This window comes from Pteronotus mesoamericanus, unplaced genomic scaffold, assembly GCF_021234165.1.
Source record: "Pteronotus mesoamericanus isolate MK-2021 breed Mesoamerican mustached bat unplaced genomic scaffold, CSHL_Meso_final contig_90, whole genome shotgun sequence".
Classification (NCBI taxonomy): domain Eukaryota; kingdom Metazoa; phylum Chordata; class Mammalia; order Chiroptera; family Mormoopidae; genus Pteronotus; species Pteronotus mesoamericanus.
The window spans coordinates 20,685,448-20,705,702 of NW_026555277.1; the positions used below are offsets into that span (position 1 = coordinate 20,685,448).

General features: G+C 33.5%; 1 protein-coding gene across 1 annotated transcript in view; it reads right to left on the reverse strand.

Annotated features, from left to right (window-relative positions):
- The window catches only part of CARF (calcium responsive transcription factor), a 48,639-nt gene that overhangs the window by 9,329 nt on the left and 19,055 nt on the right, over window positions 1-20,255 (reverse strand). Inside the window, exons 6-11 of the mRNA XM_054585819.1 lie at window positions 18,256-18,376; window positions 17,083-17,212; window positions 15,831-15,915; window positions 12,075-12,264; window positions 4,057-4,180; window positions 863-1,006 (exon numbers count right to left, since the gene is read on the reverse strand). Coding sequence (XP_054441794.1) covers window positions 863-1,006; window positions 4,057-4,180; window positions 12,075-12,264; window positions 15,831-15,915; window positions 17,083-17,212; window positions 18,256-18,376 — 794 coding nt within the window. The remainder of the gene's footprint in view (window positions 1-862; window positions 1,007-4,056; window positions 4,181-12,074; window positions 12,265-15,830; window positions 15,916-17,082; window positions 17,213-18,255; window positions 18,377-20,255) is intronic.

The window sequence follows — 20,255 nt, forward strand, 5'->3', positions numbered from 1 at the left end:
AAGGATCTAAATACTGGCTTTACTTATTTTTCACTTATATGAAAGCTTTCTTAAAGATCACACACAAACTATGGTCCATACCCTTAACCCCATTATACAATTGCAAATTCTTCACCTGGACTGACACATAAAAGAAAATAAGAAAGCTAGTATTCTTATTTAAGACCTTAGGGAGCCAAATATATGGCGATGGAAGATGACTTGACTTTGGGTGGTGGGCACACAATGCAAAATACAGATCACGAATCACAGAAATCTACACTTGAAACCTATGCAATCTTATTAACTGATGTCACCCCAATAAATTTAATAAAAAGTAAAATTAAAATATTTTAAAAGACTTTAGTATAAAAGATATAAAATGAAATTTTATGTAGGGGTTAGAATTCATTTCTGGCTGCCACAAATAATCAGATATGGGTTAAAAAAATATTCAGGTGACTGCAAGTTTAGCTCCTAGTAAATGTCTGAAACAGGATACTAAATATATAATGAAATGTGTTGCAAAAAATGTATTCGCCATTTTGAAAAAAAACTTCCGTATGGTACACAGAATTCTTTGGTCAAACTTCACCAAGACATTTGGCTGATAAACTCAATGGCGTATACAATGGCAAGTTATTTTAATACCTAGGGAACTACTAGTGAGAAATCTACCTAATGAAAACCGTTTCTTTTTAAAAAAAATTTTACTGTATTTTTTTCTTTTCCATTTAACCCCCTTATACCACCCTTCCCCTGTAAAAACAATTTCTTAAGATGAAATAATTAGAAACCATAATGATAATTTTTCTTACAGAAGAAATTCTTGCAAGTGGAGCTAATTAACTTATAAAATAAAAGAACTATATAAACATCATACCTAAGAACACCACCAGCATCTACCAAGTTCTTCTTTAGCATGTTAAAGGCTTTTTCTTGCTCCATTCGGATAATTTTCTTATCAATTTTGGGGTCTGTAGGAACTCTATATTCAGGAAACTTTTGTACCTTTTTAATATAAATTCTTTTTATAAAGAAAAAAAGATTTTTTCATTATATGGTAATCTTAAGAAAACCTAATTTATCAACCAGAAATTTATTGGAAGCATTGAGGTTTAGAAAAAAATTCCATTAATCTAGAAAACATTCAGAGGATTATTAAAAGACATGCCATATTCTCGGTGCATCATAATACTTAGCAAATTAACAATCATCATGACTTCGGAAAAATATCTAAACACTTCTGGATATTAGCATTTTTTTCTGGATTTGCCTCTTTTCCATTCTCCTGAAAGCCATAAACATTTCATTCCTGGATTACTTTAATAGTCTCCTTCTGGGCCTCTAGACATCCAGTCTTTCATTACTAAAATCCACTTGACACATCAGTGCACCAATAATTCTTCACATACGCCCTACTCTGGTAAAAAAAAATCTGCCTGCTCTTTAATTAAGTAAAATCTTTTGGCAGCATTCAAGACATTCCATATGATTCTAGTCTATTTACCTAATCTTACTTTCAATTACTTCAAATATAAAATTGCTTTTCCTATGAAGCTTATCATCTTAATGAAGGAATCATCCTTCTTCCTCTGATGTCAAATACACAATCATGCCATACCTTCATTTATATAGTTCTCCTAGCCTACAATATCTTTCCTTTAATTCTCTATCCAAATTCAATCTAAACTTCAGCATCCAGACTTTCTTATCTAAGTATTTTCTTTCCTGTTAATGAGTTTGCATAGATATATTCTCTCTGAAGACAAGTTAGCTAATCCATACTATACTATCATGTTATCTTAAAGTTTTTTTTACTGATTGACCCCAACAATATTTTAAATTCTCTATGTTTAAATGAAATCTTAGAGCTCTTTTAGTCTCCCTCTTTCCCATGGCACCCAAAGTAGCTGCAGGGCACAGAGTAGATACTGATAAAATACTTATAGAATAATAGAGAATAAAATTATTTCTTTGCATATAGAGATTTTCTCCCAAGTCACATGTAAAGTTTTAGATTAATTACCATATGTAAAACTTAGTTGAAAATTTTGTTTCATGGTCAAGTTTAAATATGACCTAAAGTTCGCATGATCAGATTAAACATGAAAAGACTTCTGAATTGGATTTAAAAACTTGAGGATGCTGAGGTTTGTGATATAAGATATGATGTGAAAATGTTTCAAAAATTAACTAAATCCAACCTTTACATTACCTTTTTAAATTTTATTTTATCCCGCCCTAGCTGGTGTGGCTCAGTGGATTGAGCTCCAGCCTGTGAACTAAAGGGTCAACCGGTTCGATTCCCAGTCAGGGCACATGCCTAGGTTGCAGGCTAGGTCCCCAATAGGGGGACGCATGAGATGCAACCACACATTGACGTTTCTCTCCCTCTCTTCCTCCCTCCCTTTCTCCCTCCCTTCTCTTCTCTAAAAGTAAATTAATTAATTAATTTTATTTTATCTGATAATATAAAACATTTTCAATGTCTGAAAAAACTAATAGACAAAATACATGACATTATAAACATATTTTATTGGTTCACATTTTTCATTCTTACCCAGAGCAATAATAACTCTAGTTCTATTCTATCTAAAACTTACTATGTTGGTCTCATACATTGCTGCTATGAACATAATTGGTAAAAATCTCTCTAAAAAGCAATTTTCTAATACTTGTCAATATTTAAAAAGAATAAAACCTTTGCCCTAGCAATTACATTTCAAGGAATTTATCCTATTGATATATTTACACAAGCATATAAAGAGGTACTAACTTTTGGGTTGGCCAAAAGGTCCATTTAGTTTCTTCCATAGGATGACTCTAGTAGTACATTTTTTTAATACAAAAGATCTAATAGTGTTTAGTTGTCTTTAACTCATTCAAAACAACTTTGTTAGATTGTATTGTGACAGCTGTCATATCAGTGTGCATTTTTTTAAAAAACTTATCAAAATTGGTGAATTTTTGTGCAGCCATTTTAACACTGAAGATGGAAGAAAATACACAACATTTTAGCATATTATGCTTTATTATTTCAAGAAAGGTACAAACAACAGATACGCAAAAAAAGATTTGTGCTATGTATGGAGAAAGCACTGTGACTGATTGAATGTGTCAAAAGTGATTTGCAAAATTTCTTTGTATTTTTGACATTTTGGCCAAATAATTATTTGCTGTGGGGCTGTCTTATGCATTGGAAGATGTTTAGCAGCATCCCTGGCCTCTACCCACTGGAAGCCAATAGCAGGAGATAGCCAACATACTCAAAATATCCAAATCAATGAAGTTATTGGTGAAAATGAAAAATGTGTATTTTATTTACAGAAAAAACTACACAGGCTTTTTGGCCAACCCTAGTATTTAGTATTATTGCAATACTAACTGCAGCAATAATAAAGAATGCTTTCAGAGCCTACATGTCCATCATTATAGGTCTAATTAAATAAATTATAATTCATTTATAAATAGGCTATTATATAGCCATTAATAAGAAGGAACCATGAAACCAATATGTTGTATGTCAACTCTTAATTCAATTTTAAAAATAAATTTTAAAAAATGTTTTAAAAAAGAAATAACAAGTGATTTTATATACAGATATGACAGCTTTGAGATAGATTTGCAATGAATAAAGGCAAAGTGTAGAGTAGTGTATGTTATTACATTCAAACTAGAATGAAGCTTAATAGCTGTGCAGTAAATAATCAAAATAGGCATTCAGAATTAAAATAAATCAATGTGGATTCATAGCACAAAAAATGTACACTACTACCTAAACTTTAGGAAAGGAAATATTAATAAGCTTTAGTGAGATCTTTTACATTTATGATAGTAAAGAAGAATGTATCTATACACACACATACATATATGTACGCACATACACAGAATATGGAAAGTAACTCAAGAAACTGATAAGATCAAGGATAAATTCCTTGAAATGTAATTGCTTAAAGGGGAGAGATGTAAGAGAAACTCAGATTTCACTGTATATTGTTTTGAAGCTGTTTAAACTTCAATAAGTGCATATTAGCTATTCGAAAATAAATACTTAAGAAATAAAAGAAAGCTTACCGGGCTGGGCAAGTAGCTTTGTAGAGTTGACAAGACCTGCTGCTTTCCTGCTCATTGATTTTTTTTAACTGGAAACCTTTTCTCCTTGGCCCATACTGACACTCCATTACCACGGCTCTACTTCCTGTGGACCAAAACCAAATATTGATATTAAGCCAAGTATCCATCTGTTCTGAATACTAGATTAAAAATAACATGGTGTGGCAATGTAAAAATATGTATTTTCACTAAAGAAGTTTAGGGAAATAAAACATCAATAAATCTTACTAAAATAAAATGTAAAAATAAGCCCTGACTGGTGTGGCTCAGTGGGTTGGATGTCAACCCACTGCAAATTAAAAGGTTTCCAGTTTAATTCCTGGTCAAGGCACATGCCTGGGTTGTAGGCCAGGTCCCCAGCTGGGTGAATGAGAAACAACCAATCAGTGTTTCTCTTGTTCATCCATGTTTCTCTTCCTCTCTTTCTCCCTCCTTTCACCTCTCTAAAAATAAATCTCTCTAAAGATCTTTAATAAATAAATAAATAAATAAAACCTTTCTAAAAAATGTAAAAACAAATAAATTTAAAAATTGATTTGCCCTGTCCAGTGTCGCTCTGTTGGTTGGGTGTCATACTGCAAAGCTAAAAGTTGATAGTTTGAATCCTGGTCAGGACACGCGCCTGGGCTGTGGCCTGGTCCACTGTTGTGTCACATGCGACAGACAACCAATCAGTAATTCTCTCATCCATGGATTTTTCTCTCCTTCTCTTTTTCCCGCCCTTCCCCTCTCTCTAAAAATAAATAAAATCTTTTAAAAATAAAATAATTGTAATATTTACCAAATATATCACATGTTAAAGAAATGAGTAAACACCACACTTTCTGATTGTCAACTGTATTTACATACATGACAATTCCATTAAAATTTTAATAATAAAATTTACCATTTTTAAAATAGTAATTAGTACATGCTACATTTGTTAATAAATATTAGTGTCATTTAAAATTTTATTTCCTTTTATAATTATTTATTGCCTTTTTCCTATTTTGGCTGTTAGGACAACGTGACAACCGGGCACTAAGATGGCCCCCAATGACCCTGACTCCTAGCACTCACGTCCTTGTATAATTCCCGTCCCTTGAACATGGCTAGACTTATTAATTTACTTCTAATGATATAGCTGAATTGACAGGATGGTATTTTTGATATTAGGTTATAAAAAAGAAGTCTGTGACATCTGTCTTAGGTACTCTCTTGCCCTTGCTTGGATTGTTCTCTCTGGGAAAAATCACCTGTCATGCAGTAAATCAGCTCAGCATAGAGGTCCAGGTGGGAAGGAGTAAAGTCTGCCAACAGCCCTGTAAGTGAGCTTGGAAGCAGATCCACCCCTGTCCAGCTCACACGTTAATTGCAGTCTTGTGAGAGAATCTGAGGCAGAATCACCTTGCTAGTGCACCCCAGGATTCCTGGCCCACATTCCTGACTTACAAAAACTATGAGGTAATAAATGTTTGTTATTTTTGGCCACCAAGTTTGAGGTAATTCATTATACAGCAATAAATAATACATGTGAGTAGAGGTAAACACTATATAGTTTATATTTTAAGTTGAATATCCTATATTAGGGAATAGCAAAAATTCTAAAATATAAAACCAAAAATGCAAATCATAAATTAAAATGTTGATAAAGCTGACATTAAATGTAAAACTTGTGCCCTGGCTGGCATGGCTCAGTGAATTCAGTGCCAGCCTGAAAACTGAAAGGTTGTCAGTTCAATTCCAGGTCAGGGCACATGTCTCAGTTGTGGGCCAAGTCCCACAACTCACGATAGGGAGAGATGCAACCTATCGATGTATCTCTCACACACTGATGTTTCTCTCCCAATCTCCCTTCCTTACACTCTCCTAAAAATAAATAAATAAAATCTTTAAATTAAAAAAATGTAAAACATGCATTTAAAAGATACCATAAATAAAAATGAAAATAGCAGACCACAAGGTCTTGAAACTGGAAATCAACCTCAAAGAGAAACTTAAAAAACTTGCAAACTCATGGAGACTGAACAGTAGACTATTAAACAATGAATGGATCAATAATGAGATAAGAGAAGAAATAAAAAAGTCTCTGGAAACAAATGAAAATGAACAGACAACAGTCCAAAACCTATGGGACACAGCAAAGGCAGTCCTGAGAGGGAAGTTTGTAGTAATACAGGCTTACCTAAAAAAGATAGAAACATTTCAAATAAAAGACCTAACACTACAACTTCAAGAACTGGAGAAACAACAACCAATAAATCCCAGAGCAAGTAGAAGGAAGGAAATAGTCAAGATTAGAGCAGAACTGAATGACATAGAGACGAAAAGAACAATTCAAAGGATCAACCAACCCAGGAGCTGGTTCTCTGAAAAGATAAATAAAATTGACAAACCTTTAGGCAGACTCATCAAGAATAAAAGGGAGAGGACCCAAACAAAAAATATCAAAAATGAAAGAGGAGAAATAACAACTGATACCACAGAAATACAAAGGATTGTCAGAAACTACTATGAACAATTATATGTCAACAAATTTGAAAACCTTGATGAAATGGACAAATTTCTAGAAAAGTATAATCTTCCAACACTGAAGGAGGAAGAAACAGAAAGCTTGAACAGACCGGTAACAGCTGGGGAAATTGAAGCAGTAATCAAGAAACTCCCGGCACACAAAAGCCCAGGGCTGGACGGTTTCACTGGAGAATTTTACAAAACATTTAAGGAAGAGCTAACCTATGTCCTTCTCAGACTATTCCAAAAAATCCAAGAGGAGGAAAGACTCCCAGACTCTTTCTATGAGGCCAGCATCGCCCTCATCCCAAAACCAGATAAAGATCCTACAAAGAAAGAAAACTAAAGGCCCATTTCACTGATGAATGTAGACGCTAAAATCGTCAACAAAATATTGGCAAACCGCATCCAGCAATACATTAAAAAGATTATCCACCATGATCAAGTGGGATTCATCCCACGGATGCAGGGATGGTTCAATATATGCAAATCAATAAACATAATACATCACATAAACAAAAGGAAAGACAGAAACCACATGATCATCTTCATAGATGCAGAAAAAGCATCCGATAAGGTACAGCACCCATTTATGACCAAAACACTCAGCAAAATGGGAATAAATGGGGCATTCCTAAATGCAATAAAGGCCATATATGAAAAACCTATAGCCAACATCATACTCAACGAGCAAAAACTGAAAGCTTTCCCACTAAGATCAGGAACACAACAAGGATGTCCGCTTTCACCACTTCTTTTCAACATCGTATTAGAAGTCCTAGCCACAGCGATCAGACAAAAAAAGAAATAGAAGGCATCCAAATAGGAAAGGAGAAAGTAAAACTATCATTGTTTGCAGATGACATGATAGAAAACCCTATAGACTCCACCAAAAAACTACTCCACCTAATAAGTGAATTTGGCAAAACAGCAGGATACAAAGTCAATATTCAGGAATCAAAGGCATTTTTGTACACCAGCAATGAAATAGAAGAAGAAGAAATCGGAAAAAAAAATACCATTCGCTATAGCAATAAGAAAAATAACGCACCTAGGAATAAATTTAACCAAAGACGTAAAAGACCTGTATGCAGAAAACTATACAACATTGAAGAAAGAAATTAAGGAAGACACAAATAAATGGAAGCATATACCATGCTCATGGATTGGAAGAATTAATATCATCAAAATGTCCATACCACCCAAAGCAATTTATAGATTCAACGCATTCCCTATTAAGATACCAATGACATATTTCACAGAAATAGAACAGACATTTCAAAAATTTATATGGAACCATAAACGACCCCGAATAGCCGCAGCAATTTTGAGAAAGGAAAACAAAGTAGGAGGGATCACAATATCGGACATCAAACTATACTACAAAGCCACTATACTCAAAACTATCTGGTACTGGCACAAGAACAGACCCATAGACCAGTGGAACAGAATAGAAAGCCCAGAAATAAGCCCAGGTCTATTTATGGGCAACTAATATTTGACAAAGGGGGCAGAAGCATAAAGTGGAGCAATAACAGCCTCTTCACCACGGTGTTGGGAGAGCTGGATGGCTACACGCAAAAAATTGAAATTGTATCATCCGCTGACACCATACACAAAAATAAACTCAAGATGGATAAAAGACTTAAATATAAGTCGCAACACCATCAAAGTCCTAGAGGAGAACATTGGCAGGAAACTCTCAGATATCCCACGCAGCAATGTTTTCACCGATATGTCTCCTAAAGCAAGGGACATAAAGGAAAGAATAAACAAGTGGGACCTCATCAAAATGAGAAGCTTCTGCATGGCTAAAGAAAACATCAGCAAAATGAAAAGGGAGCCAACTGTATGGGAAAATATATTTGCTAATGATACATCAGATAGAGGTTTGATCTCCAAAATATATAAAGAACTTACTTGACTCTACTCCAAGAAGACAAATGATCCAATCAAAAAATGGGCAAAGGACCTGGGCAGACGCTTTTGCAAGGAAGAGATACAGAGGACCCAGAGACATTTGAAAGGATGCTCGGTGTCACTAGCCATCAGAGAAATGCAGATCAAAACCACCATGAGGTACCACCTCACACCGGTCAGAATGGCCATCATAAACAGATCAACAAACAACAGCTGCTGGCGAGGCTGTGGAGAAAAGGGAACACTAGTACACTGTTGGTGGGAATGCAGACCGGTGCAGCCACTGTGGAAAGCAGTGTGGAATTTCCTCAAAAAGCTGAAAATGGAACTGCCTTTTGATCCAGTGATTCCCCTGCTGGGACTATACCCTAAGAATACCAAAACGCCAATTCAAAAGAACCTATGCACCCCAATGTTCATAGCAGCACAATTTACAGTTGCACAGTGTTGGAAGCAACCTAAATGCCCATCAGTAGATGACTGGATCAAAAAATTATGGTACATTTACACAATGGAATACTATGCAGCAGAAAGAAAAAAAGAACTACAACACTTGGGGACAGCATGGATGGAACTAGAGAGCATTATGCTAAGCAAAATAAGCCAGGGGGCAAAAGCCAAATACCATATGATCTCACCTAACCATAAAAACAAAGATGCATGAAAAATAAGACCAGCAACACTGAAAGAAAAAGAAACCAACAGGGACAAGAGGGAAGGAGGGAGGGGTGGGTGGGGGAAAAGGAAGGGAAAGGGCAAGTCAAGGAACATATAGCAAGGACTCATGGACAAAGCTAAAGTGGGGAAGCACTGAGGCAGGGGAAGGGGGAGGGGGGCAGGGGAAAGCAGTGGGGGGAAGGCAGAGACAAATGTTTTTGGAAAAATAGATTAATTAATTAAAAAATGAAAAACAGTATTTTATAATACATATAACAAAAGATTAAAATGTAGAATATAAAAAACCATAAATAATTTAAAAAAATAAAGAAAGAAACAACCAAACAGAAAAATGGGCAAAGGCATGAACAGGCAATCCAGAATGAAAAAATGATAGTAAATGAAAAAATAAAGTTGTTCAACTTTACTATTAAAGAGGGAAATACAAATTAAAACAATGGTAAAATACTATCTCACACTCTTCAGATTGGCAAAAATTAAAAAATTGACAATATTCTAAAACAACTTACTCCACTGATTATTCTTAACATTACTAAAAGGTGTTACATATACGTAGCAATAAGAAGTACACAGAACCTATGAGATACTCTTGCAAAACACTTTTATGAAGATTAAATCTTCATTTAGTCAAGCCTCTTAGATTTAACAGTTTACAGGAAGTACAGGAGATAAAAGAACATATTAAACTACATGACAGCTGGAATCAGCAAAATCCAGAATATGACAAACTCTATATAACAAAGTATCTGGGGAAAGCAGGACAGAAATTTTTAGATGAAAATAAATTTAAGAGATATATTAACCAAATATAATCTGTGAACTTAGTTTGAATGTGAATTTGAACAAACTTATAGAAAAAGAATTATAAGTGGAGGAATCTGAACATTGGACATTTTATAACATTAAGAAATTACTATTAATTCTTTTGAAGTGTGATAATGGGATTCTCATTATATCATATATATGATATATATTTATATATCTATATACAGATATACATGTAGAGAGAGAGAGACAGGCAGACAGACAAAGACAGAGTCCTCATCTTTTAGAGACATAAACTTCAGTTTAGTTAGTTGTAGATGAAGTGACATACCTGAAACTTACTGTAAAATCACCTTGGGGGTGGGGAATGAGGAAGTGGGCTGGGGTATAAATGAGACAATAATGACCACATTCTGATAGTTGTTGAAACTGGATGACAGATATGTGGAGTCATAGGATTTCATATATTATTACTACTACTTTGATAAACATATGAAAATATTCATAATATAAAGATTTTTAAAAGAATAACAATGCTAAGTCATATAGTGATTGTGGGAAAAGGAAATTTTCATCTGTCACTGAAAGAAGTGAAAATTGGTAGGTCATCAACTCTTCGTGTACATTTCTGAATCTAAAAACCTCAAAAAACAAAATTTTTTGGAACTCACTGATCTGTAAAACCTGACCTGAACTTTATGAAGGTATTTATAGTCTTGATTTGTTCCTTATTGTGACTATACATAAAATATTACTTGTTTGGTCTTGTGTTATTGTCTACACAATACATGCCAGAAGTATTTTGTAATATTACCTTATTACAGTCCAAAAATTCGGACTTCTAAAACACACCTCGACAAAAAATTTTAAAGAAAGGATTTTTGAACCTGTACAACCACTTCTGTGAACAATTTGAAAGAATCTTGTAAAGATGAAATGGGCATGATTCAAAACACAGTATTTTCACTTTATCACAAATACACTAAAAAAAACTGTATGGTATTGACATATTTTCAGCAGAAAATGTATATTGTGGATGTCTGACTACAGCATCCTTTGTGCTATCGAAAAGTTGGAGACAACCTAAATGATTGTTTATAGAAAAATAATTGTGTTTTGGTCATATGCTAGACTGTTACATAATATTTAAATTGAGTTAACTGGGGTAAGTGAAATTTTACATAATAATGTCTACAGTTTATTATTTATGTATATTTTAAAATATGCAATAAAAATATATCATTAAAAATACAATCATGTATCGTAATGTATAAAAACAGACTAGAGTGATACACACCAAATTCATATAGTAGCTGCTTGTGAAGAGGTAAGAAAGGGATTAGAACTGGGGAAGTGAAAAATGTTGTATTTCTTTTATTGAATACTGATAAACCTGGGCAGAAGAAGTTACATTTATTTTCCTCTAGGTATTTCTCTTTACCCTCAGAGGTCCAGGATGAGGCTGCAACTCTTCCAGCTGAATCAGTATCCACATAATCCTGAATAAATCACTTATTTTTAGGTTCTATGGGATCTGACTACTCCTGGGGTGAATCTCTGGGAATTCTTTGAAACTCTACTGCTTTAGTAAACACTAGTATTTGACAGTACTTTCTGTAATACACCTGGTGCTTGAGAACCCTAATATTAAAATTCTACATAATTCCTGATTTATAAAAATTCTATAAAGTAACTTAAGAATTATAAGCTATATAAAATGGACACAAATTTGTACCACAAGACAAATCAAGAGAGGAGAGAATATCTAGATTGGATGAAAAAACAAAACCAAAACCCAAGAGATATACATATTTAAAATAATAAAATTATTTATTATTTAATTTGTATTAAATAGTTCTACCTGAAATTTCAATATTTTTATTTTCTATTTTCAGCATAATATCTAGAGGAAGCATGATTTTTTTAACACAATAAATGCAATTTTACAACGTAAAAAATTGGTTTTATTTATTATGTTTTCTTTTTAGTTTAATATACATTTTATCAATTAACATTTAGTTATCATCTACCAAAATGAAAATGAATCACCTTAGGAAAACCATAGTTTCACAGTGGATCATGGCTACTGCTGAATCTTATAAAATATTTCTTTTAAAATGTACCTGCATTGACAAATGGAATTCCATCATAGGGAACGTACTGGGATTTCCACATCAAACGTGTAGCTGGCTTGGCTGGGCTTGGAGATTGGCGAGTCCCCCAAACGCTCTGTGTTTGCTGTTTGTGAAATGTTAAAACACTTTCTAATTCAGTCTCACTTACACAGTAGCCCCGGTATGAATCTCCAATTTTCTGCATGTAGTAAAAATTAAATAACAAAATTATTAACAAATATGTTTCATCATACAAAAAATTTAATGAAGTGCTTGTCCAAGATGAAAGACTCATCAGCTCTCAAAAAAGAATGTCATTTCTCTCCTCAGATCAATGGTCTATTACAACCAGTGGACCTGATCTGAATTCAACCAGCTTCATCAAATAGATACTGTCCAGGACTTACTGTCAGAATGACTTTATCAAAATCCTATTTGAGATTAGTAGTGTTTAGGGAAGATAGCTTGGAGAACATACCATGTATCCATTCTTTCACATACTTAAAATTCTACCTTTATATCTAACCAAATAAGCATAAAAGTATCCACAAAATACTGGTTCTCTGGGGATTCTTTACTGAAACTGATTTTAATATGATACCATCAATCTATTTTGAAAACCTATGAAAATTGTAATGTATCTCATATAAAAATGATATCAAAGAACTTGTTCATTTTATCAAGATTGTTTTCAAAAACATCCTTCTCGGAGAGAAATTCCTGTCTGAACCTTAGTACCAAAAATAGGTAATGGGATTTTTTATTTTTAGCTTAGGGAAATTAGCATAATTACTGTATCTGCCATGTATAATGAGCACTTTTTTGCCCAAGTTTTTGAGTAAAATTTATACATGATAAATTTTGCACATTTATAATTGTATGTTATCATGTATATACATTTATACATCAATAACATATAATTTATCAATTATTATAATTACATAATAATTGTAATAATGGGTATAATAATCTCATGTCTAATGCACACAAAAATGTAGGTGCACATTTAACACAGCAAAATATGGTACTTTCACCTATTGGACACAGAATTTACTAATTAACTAAGTTTCCCATTTTGAATGTAAATTCTCTCTCCCTTCCTCTCTCCCATTAGAGTCTGAACCTCAACTTTTCCCATAGACTGGAAATTGTGAATCCTACCCCTGTCTTCCTTCAGAATATTCAAATGGTTTAGAATTTTACCACTGGGCTCCAGTGAAGGGAAGGCAGAGCAGACTAGGGCTGCATGAGGAGTCTGGGGTTGGTGGCTCTGAAGAGAGAGCTGAAGAGTCAGCTGCCAATATCCCTGTGCTCAGTCATTCCCCATACTGCAGAAGCCATCTTTCTCCTGAATGTAGATGCTTATAGACAAACAGGTATATGCCTGTGTGTGTATGTGTATATATACACATACATATACACAGACATCCATGTAGTTCATTAAGATACACATTTCTTTCTTCCATTTTAAGGTTCCATTCTTGTTTTTATTCTTTAGCTCCACATTTAATTTCTATCTTGCTAATACATTTTATATATTTTTCTTTTAAATTATTTAAAAAAGTTCCCAATTACAGTTTATATTCAATATTATTATATTAGTTGCAGGTATACAACATAGTGGTTAGACAATCATATACTTTACAAAGTGTTTTCCTGATATTTCCAGTACCCAACTGGCACCATACACAGTTATTACTATAATACTGACTATATTTCCCATGCTGTGCTTTGTATCCCCATGACTATTCTGTACTACCAATCAGTACTTCTCAATCTCTTTCACCATTTTTTACCCAGTCCCCCGACCCCCGTCCCCTCTGGCGACCATCAGTCTGTTCTCTACCTCTTTGTCTGTTTCTGTTTTGTTTGTTTATTTATATTGTTCTTTATATTACATATAAAGTGAAATCATATAATATTTGCCTTTCTCTGACTGACTTATTTCACTTAGCATAATACCTTCTCGGTCTATCCATGCTGTTACAAATGGTAAGATTTCATTCCTTTTTATGGCTGAATAATATTCCATAGTATACATGTACGACCACTTTTTTATCCACTTTTCCACTGATGGGCACTTGAGTTGTTTCCATAGCTGGCTATTGTAAATAATGCTGCAGTGACCATAGGGGTGTAATATATTCTTTACAATTTGTGTTTTGAGTTTCTTCAGATATACACACAGAAGTGGAATCACTGGGTCATGAGGTAGTTCCATTTCTAATTTTTTGAGGAACCTCCATAAGGCCTTCCGCAGTGGCTGTTCCAATCTCCAAAGAGAACATACAGATTGCCAACAGACATATGAAAAGATGCTCAATGTCACTAACCATCAGAGAAACGCAAATTAAAACAGTATGGTAATTGTGGGGACAGGAGGTGGGTAGAGGTTGAAAAGGGTATAGCGGGAATAAATGGTGATAGAAAATAAATAAATTTTTTTTTTTAAAAACCACAATGAACTATCACCTCATACCTGCCAGAATGGCTACCATCAATAAATCAACAAACAACATGTGTTTGTGAGGATGGGGAGAAAAGGGAACCCTCATACACTGTTGGTAGGAATGCAGACTGGTGCAGCCACTGGGGAAAGCAGTATGGAGTTACACCCCAAAATTAAAAACAGGTATGTCTAATGACCTAGCAATTCCACTTCTCAGAATACATCTGAAGAAACACAAAACACTAATTTGAAAGAATATATCAATACCTCTCTTCACTGCAGCGTTATTTACAATAACCAAGATTTGGAAGCAGCTCAAGTACCTATCAATAGAGGAGTGGACAAAAAAAGCTGTGGTACATTTACACAATGCAATGCTACTTGGCCGTTAAAAAGAAGGAAATTTTACCTTTTGTGAGCATGGACCAACCTGGAGAGTATTACGCTAAGTGAAATAAGCCAGCCAGAGCAAGACAACTACCATGTGATTTCACTTACACGTGGAATCTAATGAATAAACTAACAAACAAAATAAAAACAGACTCATAGATACAGAGAATAACTGACAGCTGTCAGAGGGAGGGGGGTTAAGAAGCTGGATGAAAAAGGTGAAGGAATTAAGCAAAGAAAATAATTCACAGGCATGCACAGACAATAGGATGGTGATTACCACAGGGAAACAGGGATAGGGGGAGGTAGAAGGTGGTAAAGGAGACACACGGCAAGGGAAGGAGACTTGACTTGGGGTGGTGAACACACAATACGATATACAGATAACGTATTATAGAATTGTACATCTGAACCCTGTTCAATTTTATACACCAGTGTCACCCTAATACATTCAATAAAAATTTTAAAAGATGAAAGAAAGAACAGGTGATGTAGATTGGGGGATCATTTTTATAAAAGTGATAGCTGAAACCCAACAAAGTTAATAAGCTCTCCAAAGGATAAAATGCAAAGAAATAAAAAAAGGTTAAATGGTGAAATGTGAAGAATTTCTACTGGGAATATGAAAATATGTTAAGTGCAAGCAAAGAAAGAAAAAGGAATGGTCAAAAGATAAAAAGTAGAGAAACATGGTGGCAAAATTTCATGGAAGACAAGGGAAGAAATGACAGTGAAGTGAGAAGATTTATATGATCTCTGAGAGCTTACAATCTCCAGCAAATAAAAGACTAAATGAGATCACATTTAGAATAACCACGAACAAAAGAGTACAGATATAGCCTCTGTTAGTCATATTCGAAAGTGGACGTTTTGAGATGAATTGTAGTTCATTAAGTGAATCTAGGTAAGGATTACTTTTAACTCACCTCACAGCTCCTAAGGCGGCAGGCCCACATAGGTGTGTTAGAAGAAAGTGGCTGGAGGGGAGCAAGAAACGGTTCTTCAGGCATTCTGGGACAAGGAGAAATATATATATAAATATATATTACAAGTTACACACGCACACACACGCACACACACACACACACACAAACATGGCATTCAACTGCTTTATTCTCTTTGCCAATGTCAAAAACAAAAGCCTGAGATCATCAATAAGAAACTGTAATAATAATGACAGCTTGATCTGATAGGCATATTAATTATCGTTTTTTAAATTGTGACTATTTTAGTAACTGCTAATGAAAAAGCCCAAGTTAGTTCTTCCAACTACCTGTAGTTTCAACAAATTCAAGTATTTTATCTTTCTCTCTCAAAGCTTATTTGATATTCTTCTCATTATATAATCATAAAAAATGAGCTAATAAAACATTTTCAAATAAGAATAGTATGATATTATATCAAGTTCTAAGACTAAAGGTCATAAGTATTGTGTTAATTTTAAAGTATTTTAAAAGAATATTAATTCTTAGAACAATTAAAAGAATATTAATAATACAGCCCTGGCTGGTGTGGCTCAGTGGACTGAGTGCTGGCCTGCAATCCAAGAGGTCGCATGTTTGATTCCCTGTCAGGGCACATGCCTGGGTTGTAGCCCAGGTTCCCAGTTGGGGGCATGCAAGAGGCAAACGATTGATGCATCTCTAGCACATCAATGTTTCTCTCCCTCCCTTCCCCTCTCCTTAAAAATAAAATAAATAAAATATTTTTTAAAATTACTAATAATATAAAATCATTATCTTTATTTCCCTAAATTAGTATAAAGTGTTATTTTAAGGCAAAAGTAAAAGCTGAAATAAATGTTAACAAAACACATTTAAACACTTTACCAGAGGAATTAAACACATAAAAATATGATGAAACCATTAAAAATTTTAGGAACTAGAATGCATATTTCTTTATTCTAAAAACTCTGTTATTGTAAGATGTTTTCAGGTTGCTTCAAAATGTCAAAGGAAAATGTCTCTGAGGAAAAGCAGCACTTTGGATAGTTATACTTTTTAGAGTAGACTCCTTGTTGCCAAGATGCCATTAAAATAAAGATATATTTGATGAGTTTATTCTATTTCCCAAATTTCTGATCTTTTCTATAGTTAGCCAGCTTTAGATATAATAACTTAAAAAAAAACATTTCAATGGCGATATCAAAAGATGAGCGCCTCTTTCCCACTGTCTCACCTGGTCACTGTTGTTTTGGGCAATGTGAGAGATGCTTGTGGATGAAGGATATAACCACTGTTATTGTCTGCTAAAGCATCCACTCTTACAGTTGGTAAGTTTCTGTTGCTGGGTTTCTCTTCAGAGGGATCTTAACCACAATAACAAGAACAAAGCAACATCAGTATTTGACTAAGACCCTGAGAATGTAACTAACTATAATTTACATATTCAAAATAGGACAGGGAAGATATGCTCTGAAACTAAAGATAACAAAACTTACAAAGCTTTATTGAGAATTTCTCTGATAAACTTGTTTATTTTCCCATTATAATACTGACTACTAAAATACTATAATTAAGTTTTTGGAACTTATATTGATCAGCTAGGACGTAAGAGTGGCAGAAGTAATTGTTATATGTATTAAGAATTTCACAATAGGAAAATGTAAAACTGACTCTTTTGTTTCTATACCATGTTTATAATGTTTTATTCAAACTATGTTTTTTTCCTTTCATCTTAGTGACTATTAACAAAGACAAAGAATCATAACACTAAGATAAAAATATCTATCCTAAATCATTAACCATGAATAAGTGACAAAACAGTATAGCTATATTAGAAAAGAGATTCAAATAGATGGAAAAGCAAGGGAAGGAAAAAGAAGAGAATAGTGATATTATTAAATAGATAAAGAAAAAATAAAAAGAAACTGGGAATTTGAGTCTCATTTCTGAATTTGAAAGAACAAAGGAAAGAGGAAAAGAACAAAGAGGATGAACAGAATCCTTAAAAAATAAAAGTACTAAATCACATGGCTAACAACATTGATATAAATATAAATGTAAAATCTTCTCCAGTAGCTATTAGCACTATATTCTTATTATTGTTGGTGTTATTATTACTGTTATTATAATTAAGAAGAATTTATTTTATGCTCACTGGTCATTTGGGAGGAAGCAAGAGTCAACCAGCTTCATAGAATTCCAAAATGAAATAGACAGCTAACCTAGACAGGAGTTGAAAAATGAACTTGAAATTTATTTGGGCTATGAAAACTTTTTCTAATTATTCAGTTCACAATCTTACCCAAAGAAATCAATTTTAGCCCTGACTTTCACAAGATGATTTTCCTAAATATACATTTCTTTCTTTAAAACATTCTAAAATCCCCTGTGTCCCATTATTACTCACCCCGAGGACTATTCATATCCACAAGCTGCCCTTGAGGTATAATCACTTGTGCCATTCCTGTCTGGGTAGATGGAATTACTCTAAGTACCTGTCCATTTTCTAATGAGCTGGCAACAATCATCTAGGAAGCAAAAGAAATCAAATGCATAAGCCTACAATAATTTAACAGAGTTATTACTTAAACTATTAAAGACATGCCTACTTCTTTGGTAAATACTATTTATCTCTCATTATAAAAAATTTTTCCAAAGTCTCACAACTGATAAGTGGTAAAACTAGGATTAAGACAGGCAGTTTGACCTTCCATCCTATGATCTTAACCACCTATATCTTATTCATTACACAGAGGTGAAATCTAATGACTTAGTAATCTGAACAAGTCTCTGATTGAACTGAATATATTAAGTTTTTTATATTCTTTGTATTACCCATACATGTTTGACCTATATGTGTGGTAATCATCTACATTTTAAGTCATTTCATTAGTTTAAAAACTGTAACTTGTTGTATGTCTACTTAAACAGTATTTGTTTATATATCTCTGCATTTATATATAACCTGTCTTGGTCTGTAGGAAATACTAGAGTCCTCAAAAGTCTAAAAACATAGAGAAAACAGCATATTTATTATACTTTCTTTTCAGTTCAATAACTGAACCCATTGCCACAAATTTAGAATGTCAACTAAAAAGGAATCTTAAGTTTAAGAAAAACATTTGAGCCTATCATTTGAAGATATAATTAATAAATTATTTGAAATAAGTTTATCCTATAGTTCCAGATTTTTTGGACAGCCTATAAACTTTATTACCTAACATACTACTTTCTACTGACATAATTTTATTATTTTACCTTTACCTACAGCAAGAAACTCTCCTTATTCATTCCAATCCACTTTCCCAGACTTCCTTTTTGCTATGTAAAATCATGAAAACATTGCTGATGCCTGATAGAGACTGCATTATTCCAAGGGGGTTATTTGAATAAATTAAATTAATAAAAAACAGCCTCAATAAATACAATCATAAACATGTTCCAGAAACTAAGAGTAGGAATGATTTCCTTACCTCAAATGTTTATCAAGTTTCTTGACATAAAAATATGTTGCCATACCTCATCACTTCAGCATAAAAAGGCACAGTAAACTCTGAGGATGATAACTGCTTTACATTTATTGAGTGCATACTAAGTGGCATGACTTAGTATTACCTTATTTAATGCTCATTACATGTATATGAAGTATATACAGTTTATACAGGAGGAAACTGTATTACAGAGGTTACAAAATTCACCCAAGGTAACACAGAGATGGAAATTCAAACCCAAGCAGTTTGACTCCTTTTAATTACTAGTCTGTACTGCCTCCTGATACCTGATGATGTTATTTAAACCTAAAAAAAGACAAAAATAAAACAATACAAAATGCTCTCCTGGACTTTAAAAGGCAGCAGTAATAACATTGTTTTAAATTCTTTACTGTTGGCCCTAGGAGACATATTGGCAAAAATATTGCTACAAGAGATGTCTGAGATTTTACTACCTTTGTTTTCTTCTAGGATTTTTAAGGTTTCACAACATTCATTTAAGTCTTTTATCTATTTTGAGTTTATTCTTCTTTGTGGTAAGGGGAACATAGAAAAAAATAAACAAATAGAACAACATCAAAATAAAAGGCTTCTGAACAGCAAAAGAAACCAACAAGAAAAAAGAACCCACTGTATGGGAAAGCATATTTGCCAATGATACATCTGATAAGGGGTCCATTTCCGAAATATATAAAGAACTTACACAACTCAACACCAGGAAGACAAAAAAATCCAATGAAAAAATGGGCAAAGTAATTGAATAGACACTTCTCCAAAGTGGACATACAGATGGCCAATAGACATATGAAAAAATCTTCAATGTCACTAGTCATCAGAGAACTATAAATTAAAACCGCAATGAGGTATCACTTCACACCTGCCAAAATAGCTACCAATAAATCAACAAACAACAAAG